This window comes from Hypomesus transpacificus, chromosome 16 (genome assembly GCF_021917145.1).
Source record: "Hypomesus transpacificus isolate Combined female chromosome 16, fHypTra1, whole genome shotgun sequence".
Taxonomy (NCBI): domain Eukaryota; kingdom Metazoa; phylum Chordata; class Actinopteri; order Osmeriformes; family Osmeridae; genus Hypomesus; species Hypomesus transpacificus.
In genome coordinates this window covers 4,482,400-4,500,202 of record NC_061075.1, presented here as the reverse complement: position 1 = coordinate 4,500,202, position 17,803 = coordinate 4,482,400, and the positions used below count along the sequence as shown (strand labels likewise).

The window sequence follows — 17,803 nt, the reverse complement described above, 5'->3', positions numbered from 1 at the left end:
TCGGCCTGAATTAGCCGAGAAGGCTTGTTTTGACCCTTGCGCCAGAGTCAAAGTGAGTCGGTCACTGTGGGCGGAAGGCTCAGTGGGCCCCAGCAGTTATGAACCGGACTTTGTGGGCAAATGGTCATTTCAACTGCTTTATGGACATCCGCAGTAGAAGGGTCCATTAACAAGCTGATGGCCATAAATATTGTGTCAAGCATTGCAGCCAATTAATACAGTTGAGAGGGACAACAACAACAAAAAACGCGGCACTGTTGGCCAAGTGCGAGCAGAACACCCACCTGTGCTTAAACACACACACAGACACACACACACACACACACTGACTTTGACGTGAAGTGTGGAAGCTGTTAGAATAACTAGCCCAGCCCATTATTCTATCTTAAACAAAAGAGGTGACATGAATAAAACTTTGCCTGGTACCCCTGTAAAACGACCAGCGCCTGTAGTTTAGTCGCTGGTGACTGTTTGGGTGGCTTACACCGTCTCTGTCGTCCAAGGTGGTTGGCAAGGGTTACGCAGACGGGCCCGAAAAAGCAGCGCCACCCATCTCGCTGTCTCCCTCTAGACGGAAAGCAAGCCCAAACGTCTCACTCACTCACTCTCTCTCTGTCTCTCTTTCTGTCTGTCTTTCTTTCAATCCCTCTCATTCTCTCTCTACCTCCCTCCCCATGGTTCTGCTTGGCTGCCCGTAGACAGGACCAATGGGGATTTGGCAGTGGGCAGGCCCAGACACATTCACCTCCCTCCTTTGGCGTTCTCTCGGGCGGGTGTCAAAGACCTGCTATTCTACAAGACCTTCCATTAGCTGCCAGGAGGACAACGCTGAGGACAAGGGAGGATTGCCTGAAGGAACACACACACACACAGACTTGCTAAACACAGACTTTAGCCATTCTTGTTGGCGTCCAAAGCACTCCTGTGTCCATTAGCCATCTATTTATTTCACAGTCACAAAGCTTGCATCTAGTATGCCCTGCTGTTGCTTAGAACGTTCTGGAAAAAAGAAGAAAACACATTCACAACTTCAGTACTGCACAGACCTATGTGAGCAGGTCAGCTAAGTCTCATCCTCAACATGTTTTGGTGTGTGTGTGACAGACGTTTTCTCAGGAGGAGCAGAGAGCTCGCTGCTTTACGCGAGCCGTACCAGCAAACTGCACATGAGTGCTCCACAGTCCCATAGCATCTATAAGCCTGTCAGCTCCACTCAGAACTCCCCTTGTTCCAACCCTCCCACCCCCATCAACCTTCCAACTGCATCCCTCCTTCCCTCCCACCAACCCCCACCTCCCCTCTGAGCTCCTTACGCCAATCTGAACCAAAGACACTGTACATCTGCTCAACATAGCCTCTCCTTAGCATGTGACCTTTCAACCGGCTGGGGCCCTATACTGACTGGGGGGGGAAGAAAAAATAAATGTTCTTTCTTTCTTTTTACAAGATATGTAAATGTATAAATTGCATGTTCTTTTGCAACAATATTCGATAGCTCATGATGAATTAATATTATCTTAATAGGGTCTAGTTTAATTTAAGATCCAAGCATTCCTAACACAATCCTTGTTATTAAAGTCGCCGCATATAATTACAACATATTTCTTGCAATAAAATAAATATAGGCTATATATGTATTATTATTATAATTACTATTATTATTATTATTATTATTATTATTAAGTATTATTATTGTTTCATGCTCTTTGGATAATTAATGTTAGTACTAGTGATAACATTCTCACAATCCAATAATTTGCGGGATCATTAACCTTTAGGATTTGGATGTGTGCACACACTGAAAGCTGTAGGTCTACACAAAATAGTGTTTGGATGTTGTAGTTGGTCTTGAACAGATACAAAATGAATCAATGTCAAACAAAACATTAAAATGGTAAATTCGTAATTTACTTCAGGTGCAATTAGTTGATAATTTCCTATTTTAGTTGCAGATCTTTAAGCCAGTGAGTGTACCGCAGACAACATGCTTCTACGTGGCAGTTTGATAGGCCCTTCCAGCAGACTATTTTCTTCTAACCATTAATAAATTGCCATATGAATTGGTAATTGCTGCACTTCAGCGTTTCATTCTCTGGTCGGATGCAATAAAGCCTTAGTAGGCTAATAGATAGTTTCGCTTTAGGGACTGGTCCCAAGTCACAAGCAGACATTTTGCTCTAGTGGAAAGGACTTAAACAGAACAGTTTCCAGTCATCTATCAGGTGCGCCATATCGATTCCGACACTATGGAGGAGTTTTCATAATAGGAGCGATAAATAACTGATACGAAAAATAGTTTGAGAATGCAAGAACTGTCATACGTTGTGTTTTACTTGTATAGAACTTCTCTGAGAATTGTTCGTAGTCTATGTGTTTCAATTGTCATGCAATGGATCGTGCAGATGACACTACCCAACGCCTAACTTCGGGTTTAAAGTTTTATCGTTTGTTATTATTGTATTTCAGTGTCACTTTATTTTGTGTCTTTGGATTTCATCAAAATAATCAAAATCGAAATAAAATCGGGTATCATCTCCTTTAATAGGTTAATTATTATTCTGTTGTAGGCCTATCACAAGGCTAAGAGTGGCGGAAGTTTTCTCTTTTTTCTTTTCTGGCTTCAGTGAATTCTTCTATTTAGCAAATTCGGGGATACGCCTCTTTGCCACCCAGTTTTGACTCAGCTCTTAAATAGGGTTTTCCTGTTGAAGTTAACCTCGGATCTAATAGTTTCTTTTGTCCATTGAATATAGACCATTATCTCCAACGTGAGTGAAAGCATTTGCCTTGGAAAGAAATGCAAAATAGTTACTCCGTTGACGGCTTGAACCACGTGGTCAGTAAACTAGAGACCGGTAACCTATAGACCTAATGGTACACAGTGAAATCTCTGTCAATTCTGCAACGGGCCTTTTTGTATAGGCTACACATGGTTATCCTACTACACTGACACCAGGGCCTTATGCAACACACCGCCAAGACTGCCGGACAAAATGGCCCCCGCTGCTATCCCAAAGAAGACCATATGATGATGAGAGCGAAAAAAAGGAGAGAATGACAGTGAGAAACCGTGATAGGCTATTTGCCAACTGAAAAACAGGGACGGGAACAGGCCCACCGAGACCTTAACTCGCTTGCAGTAAAAACATAAACTGCTTCAGACCCATGAATCGTGCCTCGACTCTCAGGACCACAAATAGCCAACAAATAGCAAAGCGCAGACAAACTGATTGGTTTGGAAATTCAAGACCGTTAGTCATCAGTTTTGCCAGAAATAATCTGAATATTCCCACAAAGCAGTGCATGCAAACAGCTGATATCATGTAATGCTCTTTCCGCTGACCCATATGACTGCATAATTAAGCCTAGTACCTATATTTTAGAAATAGGCCTTGCAATGGGATATTTGATTGACAATAAACACCCAACCAAATGGTTCCAGTTTTGTCGCTGTTCTAGGCCTAAGAGGTCACATAGTAGTGTGTGTTCTGCGCACTTCAAACAGACCAGCGTCAATTATAAACATAATTTACTATGCAGAAAGATGAATTTATCCTTGTCGCCTATAGGCTTATACACTGACTTGCAGTTGACCGAATCTACGTTTTTTTACACAATGTACGAGACAATAACAATTTAGTAGCTTTATAAGGCCTAAAAGATGCAACGGCGAATAGACATGCGTCCAGTTGCATGAAAATGTATTCTTTTAATAATCAAATATTGCGTTCATTAGCTTATTATTGTTATTATCATATTATATGCAAACTACCAAACTGCAATATTGGACCAAATAGAAGGGGCTATTGTGTCCATAGCTTAGCCCTGGAACATCATGACAGTTTGCATGTTTGCGCCATCACGTTTTATAACAACCAAACAGGTTTGTCCAATTCCTCACCACAAGTACGCTATGACATTCAGACATTCATTATTTCAAAAATTAGGCCACCCAAATAGCCCTGAAGGGTATCCAGAAGGCTAGTCTCATCAGGAATGGTTCATGTCCCATAAATAATGTAACATTCCATGGAATCATGAACGTGGATACTTGGGCCTAGTCTAAGCTACACGGGCCTATCAAAACTACATACATAATGATTTAATATTCTTGTCTGCCCAAACCGTGCGATTATTGTTAACTGATCACATTTTTCGTGACAGTACTGTAGGGGAAAGAATAGCATTAAACTGTTAGTAACGGCCCTTGCTTGGACCTTATGGCCGTGTATTGTTCCCCGGGTGGGCGCTTTGCCTTTGCCCACATCACCATAAACTGTAGTATCTCTCTGAGAAGTCTCCGAGGCGCGTCATAAATCACCTAGCCATATTAAAAGCTTAGCTCCAACCAGGCCAGCAAGGAAATTTATGATATCACTTACCTTGGGAATAGATTGGTAGAACGAAATACATTCAACTTAAGCCAAAAACTGTGTCACAAAGTTCTGCTCTGGGCCCGAGATCTCAACTTTAACGTCTCTGAATAATTAGTCGTCTACACTTAGGCAGACCTTTTCCATAACTAAATGTGTTTCAGGTTATGCGAACAAGTTATTTTACAGGGCATAGGCTACACTACATACGATACCGCGTCAATGACATGAGCTTTATCAGGAGAACTGATAGCAAACACCGATGAATTAACAAAGCTTATCAGATAAGCTTTACATTATTTTGACCCTCGATAGGAGTCGTTCTTTATTCTTCACCGCTATGCCAAGGGTCTTTAACAAACAGAGAAACACTAGCATATACAACTATATGAAAACATTTTCATCTTAGAAGTGAAATAAGTTAGTCTTTTGTTCGTATCTGAATAATTAAGGCATGCTACCAAGCAGGACCCGTTGAATAGTATGCTATCTGGTTGAATCGAATTGAAACATCCTAAATATCTGTGTAATCTAAGTTAAACAACATGCAAAACAAGTGGAAAAAAGCTCTAGGAGAGAGCGCGTTGAAACAGTGGCACACTGTCCTACTTCTAGTGGCAACTGCAACACAAGCCAACCGAGAAGCTTGTATTATGATAGATAGGCTACAAGCAGAGGATTAGGCCACATGTTAATATTTTAGTTCTACAGTAAACACAAAACATTGAGACATTGTAATTCACAGGAAAATGTGAAATATCACAGTTATTCTGTTAAAAAAATGTTTTAAATAATTAATTATTTCCAGCGTTTAAAGCCTATTTTCACGTTACATCTTTCAAATAAACAGTGACAACTTGCTTCGCCGTTGCGCCAGTGTTTGTGTATAGTCCTACAGCATACAAAAAAAGTTAGAAAATAATTAACACTTGCCTACGTTACAATTAATTTGTTTGTGAATAATAAGGAGACCAATTTGTGAATAATTGAAAGCCATTAAAATTATTCGGCTATTGCATAGCCTGTATCAAAAGTGTCTATCCGGTATTACATTAATATCTATTGAATTAGAACGGCGAGAATAGCTGGACAATTTGTCAACTTCATTCTATACTTTTGCGAAACCCGAAAAAGGCGAGCAGCTGACTTAAGGGAAAGTACTGTAGTTGAGTCTGGGGCTTCGCTCGCGCTGCCTGGGAGACCAGCGGAGCTGCAATCTACGTAAAGCTCAGACTCCCTGTTGAGATACAGTGTTGCGCTAATTTCCTTCAGGCAAGAATGAAAATGCAGCCAACAAGGGAGAAGGAACGATCTTAAAGATAAGAATACACATCGATTGGTCAATGACCAGTACGCATATGCATAACAAACGTATAAATGCGTATTGAGGACCTTTGGCATGGACTTCTGTGCAAAGCTATACGAGTAGCCTACTCATCGTATATGTTTGAAATATGAGAATGAATTGAGGTTTGAAATATGCTAAGTATTCGTTGAAAAGACCTTATTGTATAATTAAGCGGATACACGTTTCACGGGCTGTGACCAATTTAGATGTTATTCAGTTAGATGTTATAACAGTCAGGTCTACTCCAAATTACGCGCAGTGTTGACTGACCTTAACAGAGCATAATGAGCTCGAACCACGCAACCATATGAGGCCGGGGAACAGCACCGAATTCAAAAAAAGGCTAAATAAACTACCATCAAAAATGTAGAAATGTGGCTTACCTTCAACGGCCGACACCATCGGCAGCATAAGGCTGCACAGAACCAGAAAGTAATCCATTGTCATAATGCACTCAGAACGGACATGAAACTAGACCCACGGGAGAGAGGGATGGAGGGGGGAATACAATCCGAAGTGTTCCGACGCTCCACGCACCCAGTCCCAGCTGCGTCAAGCCCCAAAACCCAGAGTTACCTCCATAAAACAGCAGCAAAAACGGTAATATGTGGGGGTCTGAAGGACGACAGCGCAGGTTGAGGCTTCTCTGGTTGTTCAATAATTTCCGTGCCGGAGAACAGCGAACTTGCACAAATCCTCCAGTCAGTCTGTACCTCGCATTTGCCAAATCAACCCGAAGACAAATTGTTCAGTTGTAGGCAACCATTTAGAGCATATCTCCAGTAAGAATTCGTGTACAAACGAAATGGAAATATAGGTCCGTTTCACAGAGTTCGTTGGGAATGGTCCAAATACTTTTTCTGTAGTCAAGATGTATGGATTCCCCGCACTTCTTCTGTCATAACCATAATGTTGTCCAGTTATGCATGTTCACGCGTACATACAAACATGATAAAGTGTACTTCCCGAAAAAGTCGCCTTGGTTTATATATTGTAGTTCCCTGAGCGAATTATCGGCGTGTCTGTGGAAGGCTTATGCTCCGCTCGGTGTGTGCAATGGAATGACGAACGGTTGTGCAGGAACAAGGGAAGAGTGAACGAGAGACGCGGGGCACAGGAGGAGGGGTTATGGTTAAAGCAGCTGTCACTCTTTCATACGGTCACACCCCCGCAACTAGCTTGGAAAGCCGCTGCTCCAGGGCCACAGCCTTTATCGGGATTCCCAGCCCGGGCGAGACACGGCCGTTTGAATGGGGGCATAGCGCCCCCCTGCGGGATGCGCCACAGACATTTCTGAACTAAAAGACGAAGTTTATCTTCAGTTTTGTAAAAATGTTTGAAACATTTAACTGATTTCTATGCTTTGCCGTTTCCTATTTCAGGAGTTTTAAGGATAGTCTATTGCACAAGTGTTAAAGCTCCGTCGTAGACAGATTGTGAGTATGGTGCAGTTTTCCCTTCTTTGTTAAGTTAATTGTTTTATGGAAATAAAGTAGCCTATCAATAATGTAAAGTTTTCATTTCAATGTAATGAGTACATTACAGCGATTACTGTGGACTGTGGCATACTTTAGCAAAGTGTCCAATAGTTTTATCATAGTTTGCGAAATGAAGCGACGCGTTTGAAAAGCAGTCTGCTTTACTATGGGCACACGGCAGTGTTTTTCTTGAGCAAAAGATCAGGGAAAAATGTTTTCTTTTCCTTTTGAGAACCAAAGTAAATAAAACCGGTGACTGCTTTCTCCTTGACATCACATATTTTATAGTCCTTTTATTGCGTTTTATCATTCTACACTTACTTCTATACCTACCTTATTCAAAGAATAGCCAGGGTCATAAACTAAGTAAAGGCTTTAGAAGTTTTTAGACCGGTATCATAGGGATGAGATCTCTGACATAACTTTATTGTTAAATGTAATTCCTCAAAATGCATTATTTATATGTCTATCTAGGTTTCACATCATAGACCGAACTATCTTGTGAGCCTCGGTTTAAATTGTAGGGTTAGACCCTATAGTCAACGTCACTGTGATAGTTTTTTTTCTCGGAACAACGAATACATCAAAACATGGGCCTATCCATCTAACAGAGTATATTTAATCAACATTACCATTTTATTGATGAAAATATAGTAGGCCTAATTTTATGAAACAAACATCACACATAAAGTCAGCGAGTGTCTTTCCAGAAGGTGTCTTCACGAGACGCTCATCTGTCTGCAGCCCAGCCAAGTTCTTGCTTTTCCCATCTCCCTTGTTTATTCTAATGGTCTCGTCGAATAGTATATGGATCCTTCAAGGTACCGAGACGACGACGGACAGGTGTTAGAGGTTCCACAATGTAACAACATAAGCCAACACGATTTTCACAGGCCTTCGTTATTTAGGATAGGCTATTCTTTGGCAACGTTACAGAGACAAGAATAAGAACCAAGCCATTGCATGTTTAAAATATGTATTGGTTTGTCCCCTTCACTAGTCAATTGATAATTCATTAATCAACTTAAACGTTGTTATTTATTTAAAAGATGCGTCTTTTTATAAATTAAATAGACGAGGCCACGCAACATTAGTTAGGTTGAAGGTTTACTGGTTAGCAAATATTTTATTATAGACTGTTACGGTACTATGAGAATGATTGTGTTGAGAATATTTGATAGGCTACTTAAACCTCTATTTCACAATGTATTTATTTTCTCATATAGAGAAAGCAAAGAACATAGAGATGTACGTTCTCAAAGACAGAAGGCCGTTGGCGTCGCCTGTCATTTCTTCGGGGGTGCGAGTGCCGGAGATAGTCGGGAAGGGTGTCGTGTTGAGGAAGGTCTGTTTGCCTTTGCGTTTTGTTGTCCCGCCCTGTTTTTGTTTACACACCGGGGTTAGGTACTTGTAATCTCCGGGGTCACTCTCCATTCCTCAGGTGTCCAGAGTGACACGAGTAGAAAGTTCTAAAAAGACAACCCTTTGGTCAACTGCGGACCCCAACGTTGTCGCAGTTGGCTACCAGTGCTAATTGACTTGATGTTTGTCCTTTCAAGTTGCATTCTTGTCCAGCAATACAATATAGCTTTATTGTTTTGTTGCTATAAATGTAGTCTAGACAATGACATTGCATAATTCAGTATTACAATGTTTGATTTGCATTTAATGAATTGGCTACCAGATACACATGGACCTTACTGTAGCCTACTGTATGCACATTTTCAATGGTTTTATGTACTGTTCAAATGTAGTGTGAAAATAGCATATCAAATTTGTGCTTTTCCTAATATAATCAGTTCACCCAAATGTTACATTGTAAGTGTGTGAGTAGGACTACATTAGAACTCTGACCACATTCTGTTTATAATTAGCTAGTGCAATTAGTCAAATGAAAAAGTTGTTTATCTTTTCACATCCTTCTCTTTCTGCTGCAATTGCAACCTGAGATTGAAAGGGAATATTGAAATGTACCAAAAATATGTCTGGCATTTGTGTCTTTTAAAAATGTATTTAATTGATGTAAAATATATATTTGATCATATTTTTTGGGTTGAACTCCTTTTACCTTGAAGCCAGTTCAAGTCTACATCCACACTAGACGATATGGACAAGATAGAACACACAGCTCTGTACTCTTGTATTCTTCACAAAGTAGTTTTAAGCCTTTGAGTGTTTTGTGTTGCTTTATTCAATACAAGTAATAATAAAGGTTTGATACAGCGTTGGATTAAATGTGTTCCTCCTGTATCATGTTTCTTTGCTGTGTTGAATAAATCAGTCTGAGAACACAATGCGTCAATCTGCTGAATGCTACCGAAATATCAATGGAACAGCATGACAGATTGTGTCAAACAAAGTCATGCAACATACTTTGGCGCTGATATATTTTTATGGTCATACTTCTGTAGCGGTCTGATATTTCATGAATCCAAACAATGGGGCCGAAATTTGTCAGACGTCTGTACGAATCCCGCAATGACTCCCAACGACGATGGCACTTCGAAAAAGAAAATCAGTTTATAAGTGTGGTGACTTGAGTCAGAAGATCTGCAGGAGCTTTGGTGGAGATTGTCTCGGCTATAGCCAAAACCACATTGCAGCCTTGACTCTCCTGGTCTGCATTATGTTGGGGAGGGGAGGAGGGGCAGGAGAGCGAGAGCTTGTCCCTTGATACCACCTGTGTTATTTGTGTGTTTCTAAAGGAGGGGTGGGTGTGTGTGTGTGTCGGGGGGGGGGGCTTAAATGAGTGTATGTGTGTGTGCACTGAGGGGGTGGGTGGGAATGGACCAGGGGTCTTTAAAAGTGGGCCTGTTGTTGTGAATGTTTTAAGGAGCAAGTCTGGAATACCCTTAATGGATTCTTCTAGAACTTCAGAGCAAAATGGCCCTTTGCATGAACAACTAAACGAAACAAGAATTAGAATTTTTGCCAGAGGACTGAACCATAATGTTTGTCAAAGTAAAAAAAAAGAGTGTTAAAACCATAAATATAGGTTTGGTAAAAAACAGGTACACAGGGGTGCTGTTTGCATGGATGGAAATTCCAACTTAATATATCGTAGGACCTGCACTTTTACGGCCAAGGTCGGTTTTATGAAACTTTTACAGTCAGTTTTATTTTTCTTGCTTGTTTTTAATAGTACATATTGTTATTTGGGTCCGCTTTGACATCGAAGTGTTTTCAACGCTATGAATGGCAACAGTGAAACCATATATTGCCTGCGTTATATATAGCATGGTAACTCTCAAAGGTCTGTTTTTCGTAGAGTTGCGAGATTAGCTCTGAAAATGCTCCCCGTTTGTTGAGGGCTCCGCCGAGTACACCAAAGAACACCCCTAGGCACCTGGGCTGCATTAGAAACTCAATAAGTAAAGTGGCAGACATTTTATTGCCATATGGAAATTTCTCAGGCTTCCACTGCCCCCTCCCCGACGTCCCTAGCCCCTCCGCCTCTTCTCTCACTCATCTGTCGCCCTCCCTCTCCCCAACACACACCTACGTAATATGCTTGTGTATACACACCCACACACACACACCAAACCCCCAAGGTTCCTGTGTCTCCTCCCTTTAGTTAGCCTGAGTCTGGCCTAATAGCGGCGCTAATGTGATGTGGTCATGAGAGGATCGGCTTTCTCTGGATGTGTGTGTGTTTGTGTGTGTGTGTGATGGGCACGCGGGTGGGGGCAGGCAGATGAGGAGTGTTGAGGGGTGGTGGTGGCGGTGGGGTGGGTGGGTGTTTCTGGAGAATGTCAGAGGGGATTGGAGCTCGATTCCAGGCAGAGGGGAGGAAAGACAGTGAGGGTTCAGCAGGACGCCCCTAATCCCCAGGTCTCCCCAGGCGGCCGAGCGCTTACGCTGGATCATAGGGCCAGCACCGTGGCCTCTCTCCCCTGTCTGGCCCAGTCCCTTCCCCGTAAATCAACCCCTCATTTCTGCTCCTTCCATCTTTTGGTCTCCTTCCCCCTCTCCCCAAGAGGGATACCTGTGTGTCAGCTGTGTTATATTTATATAAATATTTGCCATGCTCCTTGTCTCTCTCTCTTTCAATCTCTCTCTCTCTCTCTCTCTCTCTCTCTCTCTCTCTCTCTCTCTCTCTCTCTCTCTCTCTCTCTCTCTCTTTCTTTATATATATATATATATATATATATATCTATATCCATCTCTGTCAAATATTCAGATAATCTTTTCCTCATTGATCCCTCTCCCTCAATCTCTCAAAGCCAATCCTACAACTGTTTCATGACTGGCCTGTTTTGAGTGAGTGGCTCGAAGGGAAGAGAGCCAGGTAACTGCAGTAGCAGAAATAAAACTATACGCTGTACGCCTGAGCGATTTGCTCTATTAAACCAACGGGGGAACTCTGTGTGCATGTGTATGTGTGTGTATACGTGTGTGTATAACTAGCATTGTGACCGCATGGTCTCTCCCAGTGTGATCTGCTCCCCTGTCTTGCGGAATGCCTGAGTTTTGAGATTTACATGCTCGGCTAACACCCTTGACCCAGACTGAAATATCTCCCAAGAAATTTGGGCCAACACAATCGTTTGACATTCATGCATACCTGCAGTGTTTCCATCATCGTCATATTGTCTTTACACACACCGTGGAGCAGAGCGAACAGAAAGACTCAGGAAAAAAAAGTACGATTAACTCAATGCACAGTTGGAAGGATCTCCCCTTCAGATTTCCTGAGGTGAAACTCTGAGCGCGGAGCGGGTTAGCAGTAGCTCTTTGGCTTGGCTTCCACCAGAGGTGGGATGAGTGATTACTGGTGATGGACCAATAACAGAATGATGGATTTGCTCTGCTCAGCTAACCGTCTGAGATAACATTGTTCAAAGTGGCCGACCACAGTGTAAACAGAGCGTCTCCCTCACGCCCTCTCCACTTCCCTTTACCCAGACTCCTCGGCTGACCTTTGACCCCCCCTCCTCATGTCCAGCTACAGACACAGTCTCCCAGGCACGGTACAACCCCAGAGAGCGGACGGCAGTAGCATAGAGGTTAATACTGTCTCTCCTCTGTAGGTCAGTGAGGGTCAACGGCAATATGTTAGCCAACTGCTAGGGAAATGGCTTGCGAAGAATGTCGTCGGAAATTGACCGCCGTTTCAGAAAAGAAAAATGCATCAAACACAGTGACGATATAGTTAGTGCTGGATCACAGTGAAAAGCCAAATTGAAGTCACTGAGGTACTCATTCTTTTTAGTCGTGATCGGTTTATTCAGAGGTTACGTTTTTTTCCCGGACGCCCAAAGACCCCCAGAATCTCTGTGGCAGTCCTAACGACACATCTAACCACAAATGCACGTGGTTTACATTTAGCCCCAGCTACCATTTAACATGGGTTCCCTACCGTCGCCCTCCGCATGATCAAACCACCCCTACCATGACCCACTGCTACATAATGGGAACCAGAGACCTCAACTGGGTCTGGGTACCCTATGGGAAACCCACCGCCACATCTCTGGGTTAGCGCTCGTATTCGTAATGGCTTCCTTTTATCTGAGAGATTTTCTGGTGACTGATGTGATCCAAACAAGGGGCCAGACAAAAAGGAATCCGCCCAGCCCGGGGAGATGTGTTCTGGGAGGGGAGGGGCTGGCTTTGGCCGGCTGTCGTTAATCTTGTGCCTCTGCGGTCAGCGAGGAAACGGCGTGGAAGAACACCTGGACCGCCTGAGCGAGACTTGAGGCAGGTTGTGTGTGCTTGCCTGTCTGCCTGCGTGGGCGTGGGCCTGGGTGCTTTGTGTGTGTGTGTGTGTGTGCCTGTTTGTGTGTGTCTGTGTGTCTGTGTGTGTGTGTAGTCCTATGAAAGAGAGGCCCAGTCCTTCTTGCCCTTCTGCAGCAGAACGGATGTCCAGGGCTCCCTAAGCGGTAGTTAGTGTGTTTAACACCAATCCTCTAACAGAGCACACACAGGTACAGTAAAGCCAGTCATAAGAACATAGAAAGCCCCTCGTTGACTTATAAGTTTCATTTTACCAAAAGATTGGATGTGAGCCATAGCAGGTGAATAGTAAATAGTTTCAGAAATTGTTCCGCATACGGATATAGGTCTATAGTGTACATTTGTGTGATGCTTTACATGATAAAAAACAGTTACCAAACAGATGTAATATACCTGTAAGTCAAATATGTAAATATGGTTGGGGCCAGTGTAGGAAGAGTTGGAAGTCTAGATAAACTCATACCGCAGACATATTTCACTGTGGATACGCAGTAAAGTCATGGTCCAGAAACTCGCATGCATTTTACAACATGTTTTGAGGCCGTCTGGTATCACACTTGACTCAAAGTGCAGTCATGCTGTGAATAGGAATAGAAATCAAGTATTTGACCGACTTGGGAGTTTCAAAGTGGTCTAGACTCAAGCTAGTCTCACAGTACAGTTAGTGTATAGCCTGAGGTTGCTGAAACATCGACGTGTTGCTGCAACAATATTGTCCTCATACATGACATCATCACTATTTGGACAAGACATACACGCAGTCTCTACATGGACTCTCTATGATTAAAACAGTGTTGCTATGGATACCAGTGTAAGGCATGGTAGATACTATGACACCGTATTTGTGTAACATCAGATAAGTCACAGAGAGGAATAATTAACACCAGACTTGTTTTCCTATCAACTTTCTTCCGAGGACCACATTTTGAAATACATATATATGTACCAATATATCTGAGCTCAATAAGAGTGTGGAACATGGTATCTGTGTCTCAGTCATGCGTGTTACACCAAAGAAACACCGGGGCCAGGGAAGGGCAAGATTCCTCTAGAAGAAGGTAATGTATTCACCGAATACACACACACTATCCGACCCACGTACACACACACACACACACCATAAACACCATGTGCCTTGTGCCTGCTGACATAAACAGACAAGCCCCAAAAAATCCATCTGCCAAGAAGCAATCAGTCAGAAGAATGGCTATGTGATTTGTTTGGAGCAGGTGCTCGAAAGCAAATTGACAGGTGATATTTTATCAAGACAGCCGAGATTTACAGCAAGCAAAGTGATAGGAGACATAATGAAACAATAAAACAGTTCGCAGCCCCAGAGATGGCAAGGTGCCGCATGGGTCTGCCACGTCAACAGAGACCCCCAGCCCTTCCTCGTACGGACAAGTTCTCGACTGACTAGCACACCTTCTCCCATTGTCTGCCCACACTTGAGTTCTCACCTGTTGGAAAACAATGGATCATTCTATTCAAGAAAGACATGTAGCTACACACAGAGGGAGGGAGAGAGGGAGGCAGAGAGAAGCAGACCGATTGAAAGATTGATTTACCGACAGAAAGAGAGAGCGAGAGAGAGAGAGACAGATGGCAAAGGGAGGAGAGAGAGGGAAAGAGGAGAGAACAGAAAGAGGGGTTTAGGTCGACACAAAGCTGAAGGAACGGAGAGGACATGGCTGAGGAACAAGCACGGACAGAAAGGGTTCAACACATGGTCAGCTTCAAATAACTGCCCTGGTATCACTGCAAGTAAGTTGTGACTAGCTGTTACATACTTAGGTTTCAAAGTCCCCTCTTGTTGATGCATATATACCACTTTCCCCAACATGTACACACACACACACACACAATGGCGATGCTGTCACCCGAGGCGATATGACTGATCTTTGTACCACCGATGCTCTGCAGAGCTCAAGGGGCATCTGGACTTTCTCCCCTCTCAGTCGCTGAAATGTAAACAGCCCCGCTGCTCGAGATTTTGCCAAACGAGCACCTGGTATTTCAAAGTGGCCTCTCGGCTATGCCGTTTCCATGAGAGGGGGAGAGACTGGCGATGGTGGGAGGCTGGGAGCAGGTCTGCATTATGTATCCCCTTCCCACACACACACACACACACACACGCATACAGACACACTCACCTCCACGCACACTTTGTCATACTCTCACCTGGTCTCATGTTTAGTCTGAATCCTCTGTAATTGTACACAGGGGGATTACTCAGTGACTAGGGAGCTGTCATGGTCTATGTCAGGGGGACAAACTGTCCTGGCTGCCCCCCCCCCCCCCCCCCCCAGCTGGTGGAGGATGTCATCGTCACAGAGAGCTTGACCAGATAACATGACCGTATCCTCGGGTGTCACAGCCTTGTCCGCTCATGCTAGTTCTGCCGTTTGCAAACACCTGAGCAACTCGGCAAATGTTCTGGAAGGAGTTCTGCTACAAGACAATTTGCTTCCAGAGAAATGTGCTTGTCACTGAACAGGTTGTGAGGTTGTTGAAAGAAAGTCTTAGTATCGTCAAACCATGAATAAGTAACGAATGAGTAACGACTGGCTAGACAAAGAAGTGCTCACTGGTCCCAGGTTTTTATGAGATTTAGTCACCATCACAATCTTTACAATTGAGTTATCACTGAATAAGAAAATATTACATTAAAGAAATACCCAAATATGACTGATACAGGATTCAGGATACTCCTGAAGTTCATGAGAAACATGTGGGACATGACCCAAGCCGATTCATCTCTATTACTATGCTCTCCCCCCAAAATATCTGTTGTGTGTATAATTGGCGCTCTGTCTTTACGCTGTGATTCACCTTCAAGCTGTCAGTCGCTAACAGGGTGTGCAAAACATTCCTCACCATTCACACTGTCGGCCTGAACAGTTTTGTCCATCAACACGACACCGGTTCGTCCCCACCTGCGCCCACCCAGACCTGGATGAACTGTCTGCATCATGAGTTGTTGCCCTGGAGCCGAAACCAGCATGTCACCTTTTAGAGTTCCAAACACATTCCGCAACACTTAATCACAAGCTCAGGAGAGGTGAGTGCACGTATGTCACGTGGGGGAGGGGGGGGGGGGGGGTGGTGTCAGAGAGAGAGTATGTGTGGGTGTGTCAGAGAGAGAATATGTATGGTGTGTGTGTATGCCCATGTCTATGTGCCTGGGACAGAAATAAATATGTGTGTTAAGTACACAAGTGTTGCCACTGTGTTTGTGAATAAATCCGACCTGGTTCCCTTTCTTTCGCCTTGCAAATCTCAAGTGCTTCTCACTGGGGAGTGAGATCTCTCAGCATAAAGCAGGAGTGTTTGTTGTGTAGTGAATCTCCAGTTGCCGGACTGCCCAAAGTCTCTAGGGAACTAGACAGCTTGAATAGACAAGCATGAGAAATAGCAAAAACACAATATACAACAAAAAACTTGTAGCTGAGAACAGAACCGCTGATAACGTCAGTCTTGTTCTGTTTATTTGTTATCTCCATTGTCGTGTTTCGGGTTTTTTTTCTCAACAATGCTATCTGTCATGATTTGGCGTTTTGTTTTGAGCATGTGCCCCTTTTGCAGTTCCGTGTGAACATTTGTGTGTTTCCCAAGAGTGCTGAGAGAAAACCTGCTAACCCTCCCTTCGTACGTTGCCAAGGTCGCCCACCTCGGCGGCCCGCCTCCCGTCCCCACCGACTCGTCTCTCTCTCTTTCTGCCTCTCCATTCGCTCCCTTTTTTTTCTCGTTCTGTTCATCAAACTCGCCCAAATTAGAAGTCTACAGTCTCCTCCTCTGTGCTGGGGGCAAAGGTGTTCTAGATTAAAAAAAGGGGATCTGCAAATTGAATTCACACTCGATGAAACAAACAGATTTGGCGGTGTGCTGTGTGTAGTCACTCGAGACGAAATGGCCAGCTTCAGGCAAAAGACTGTCCCATCTCTGAACGATGTAATATGCAATCTAATTAATAAGCCGTTTTTGCTCAAATATGTCAGTGAGTTCGAGGTAGGACAATGTGACCCCAGTCCAAGAAAGGTTTAGACAGTATGAATTGATTTCTACAAGGTCATTTGACAGGCCCAAATTAACGTTTGGTTCTGAGTTTCTTGTGCTGAATTCAGGGCCACAGAGAGTGAAGAGAGTAGATTGTGAAGCTTTTTAGTTGATACCTTTGAATTTAGTTGACAGCTAATGTTTCCTGTTATCTCTTTCTTTATCAATGTACCTCTAAGGGCTCATTAAACGTTTGTCAATGTCTGAGATGTAAAATCCTCAGCCACCATTTAGCACATTTCACAGCATCAGAACCGAACAGGATGTTGGAAAAGAAAAGTCGAGGCGTGGTATGCCATCCTCAACAACAGCAGGCAGTAAAGTTTATATATGTCACATGGCTATCAACTGTTGACAAGCCAATTCTTCAACTCTCCAGGAGCCTCTTAGCTTAGCGCTCGGCTAACCCACGAGAACTTCAGCGGTGCTAGGCAGTAGATTGGTCGGGCCTCGGCGCCCACAGATAAACCGTCTTCTCCCCGGGTATGATGGGAAAACCCTTGGGGCCGGTGTGGGCAGACAGACTGACGCCCCCCCACCCTCTCTCCAGTATTTACCAGACGGAGGTCCGGGCAGGAATTTCACACCCTATTGATAATGTGGCTTCTGTCAGCTGGTCTCCAGTGCCCATTAACAAGAATTCTTCCTTCCTCGTCCTTGTCTTCCCTCCACACCTCCCTTCCTCTCTCCTTCTTTCTTTCACAGAGGTCTCTGTTGGGTAGTGAAAAGACAGGATCCGGAGGACAGGATATAGTGGTAGACACTCGGATGGATAGTTAGTTGGGAATGTGAGGGTCTGGGTGCGGTCATGTTCG

At 43.6% G+C, this 17,803-nt stretch overlaps 1 protein-coding gene across 8 annotated transcripts in view; it reads right to left on the bottom strand.

Moving 5' to 3' along the window:
* LOC124478758 (ephrin type-B receptor 3-like) overlaps positions 1-6,795 on the bottom strand; it is a 50,745-nt gene extending 43,950 nt beyond the window's left edge. For all 8 annotated transcript variants that reach the window (XM_047037178.1, XM_047037179.1, XM_047037184.1 and 5 more), the window contains exon 1: positions 6,105-6,795. In XM_047037178.1, coding sequence (XP_046893134.1) covers positions 6,105-6,168 — 64 coding nt within the window. In that variant the 5' untranslated portion in view covers positions 6,169-6,795. The remainder of the gene's footprint in view (positions 1-6,104) is intronic.
* Between the last annotated feature and the right edge of the window lie 11,008 nt (positions 6,796-17,803).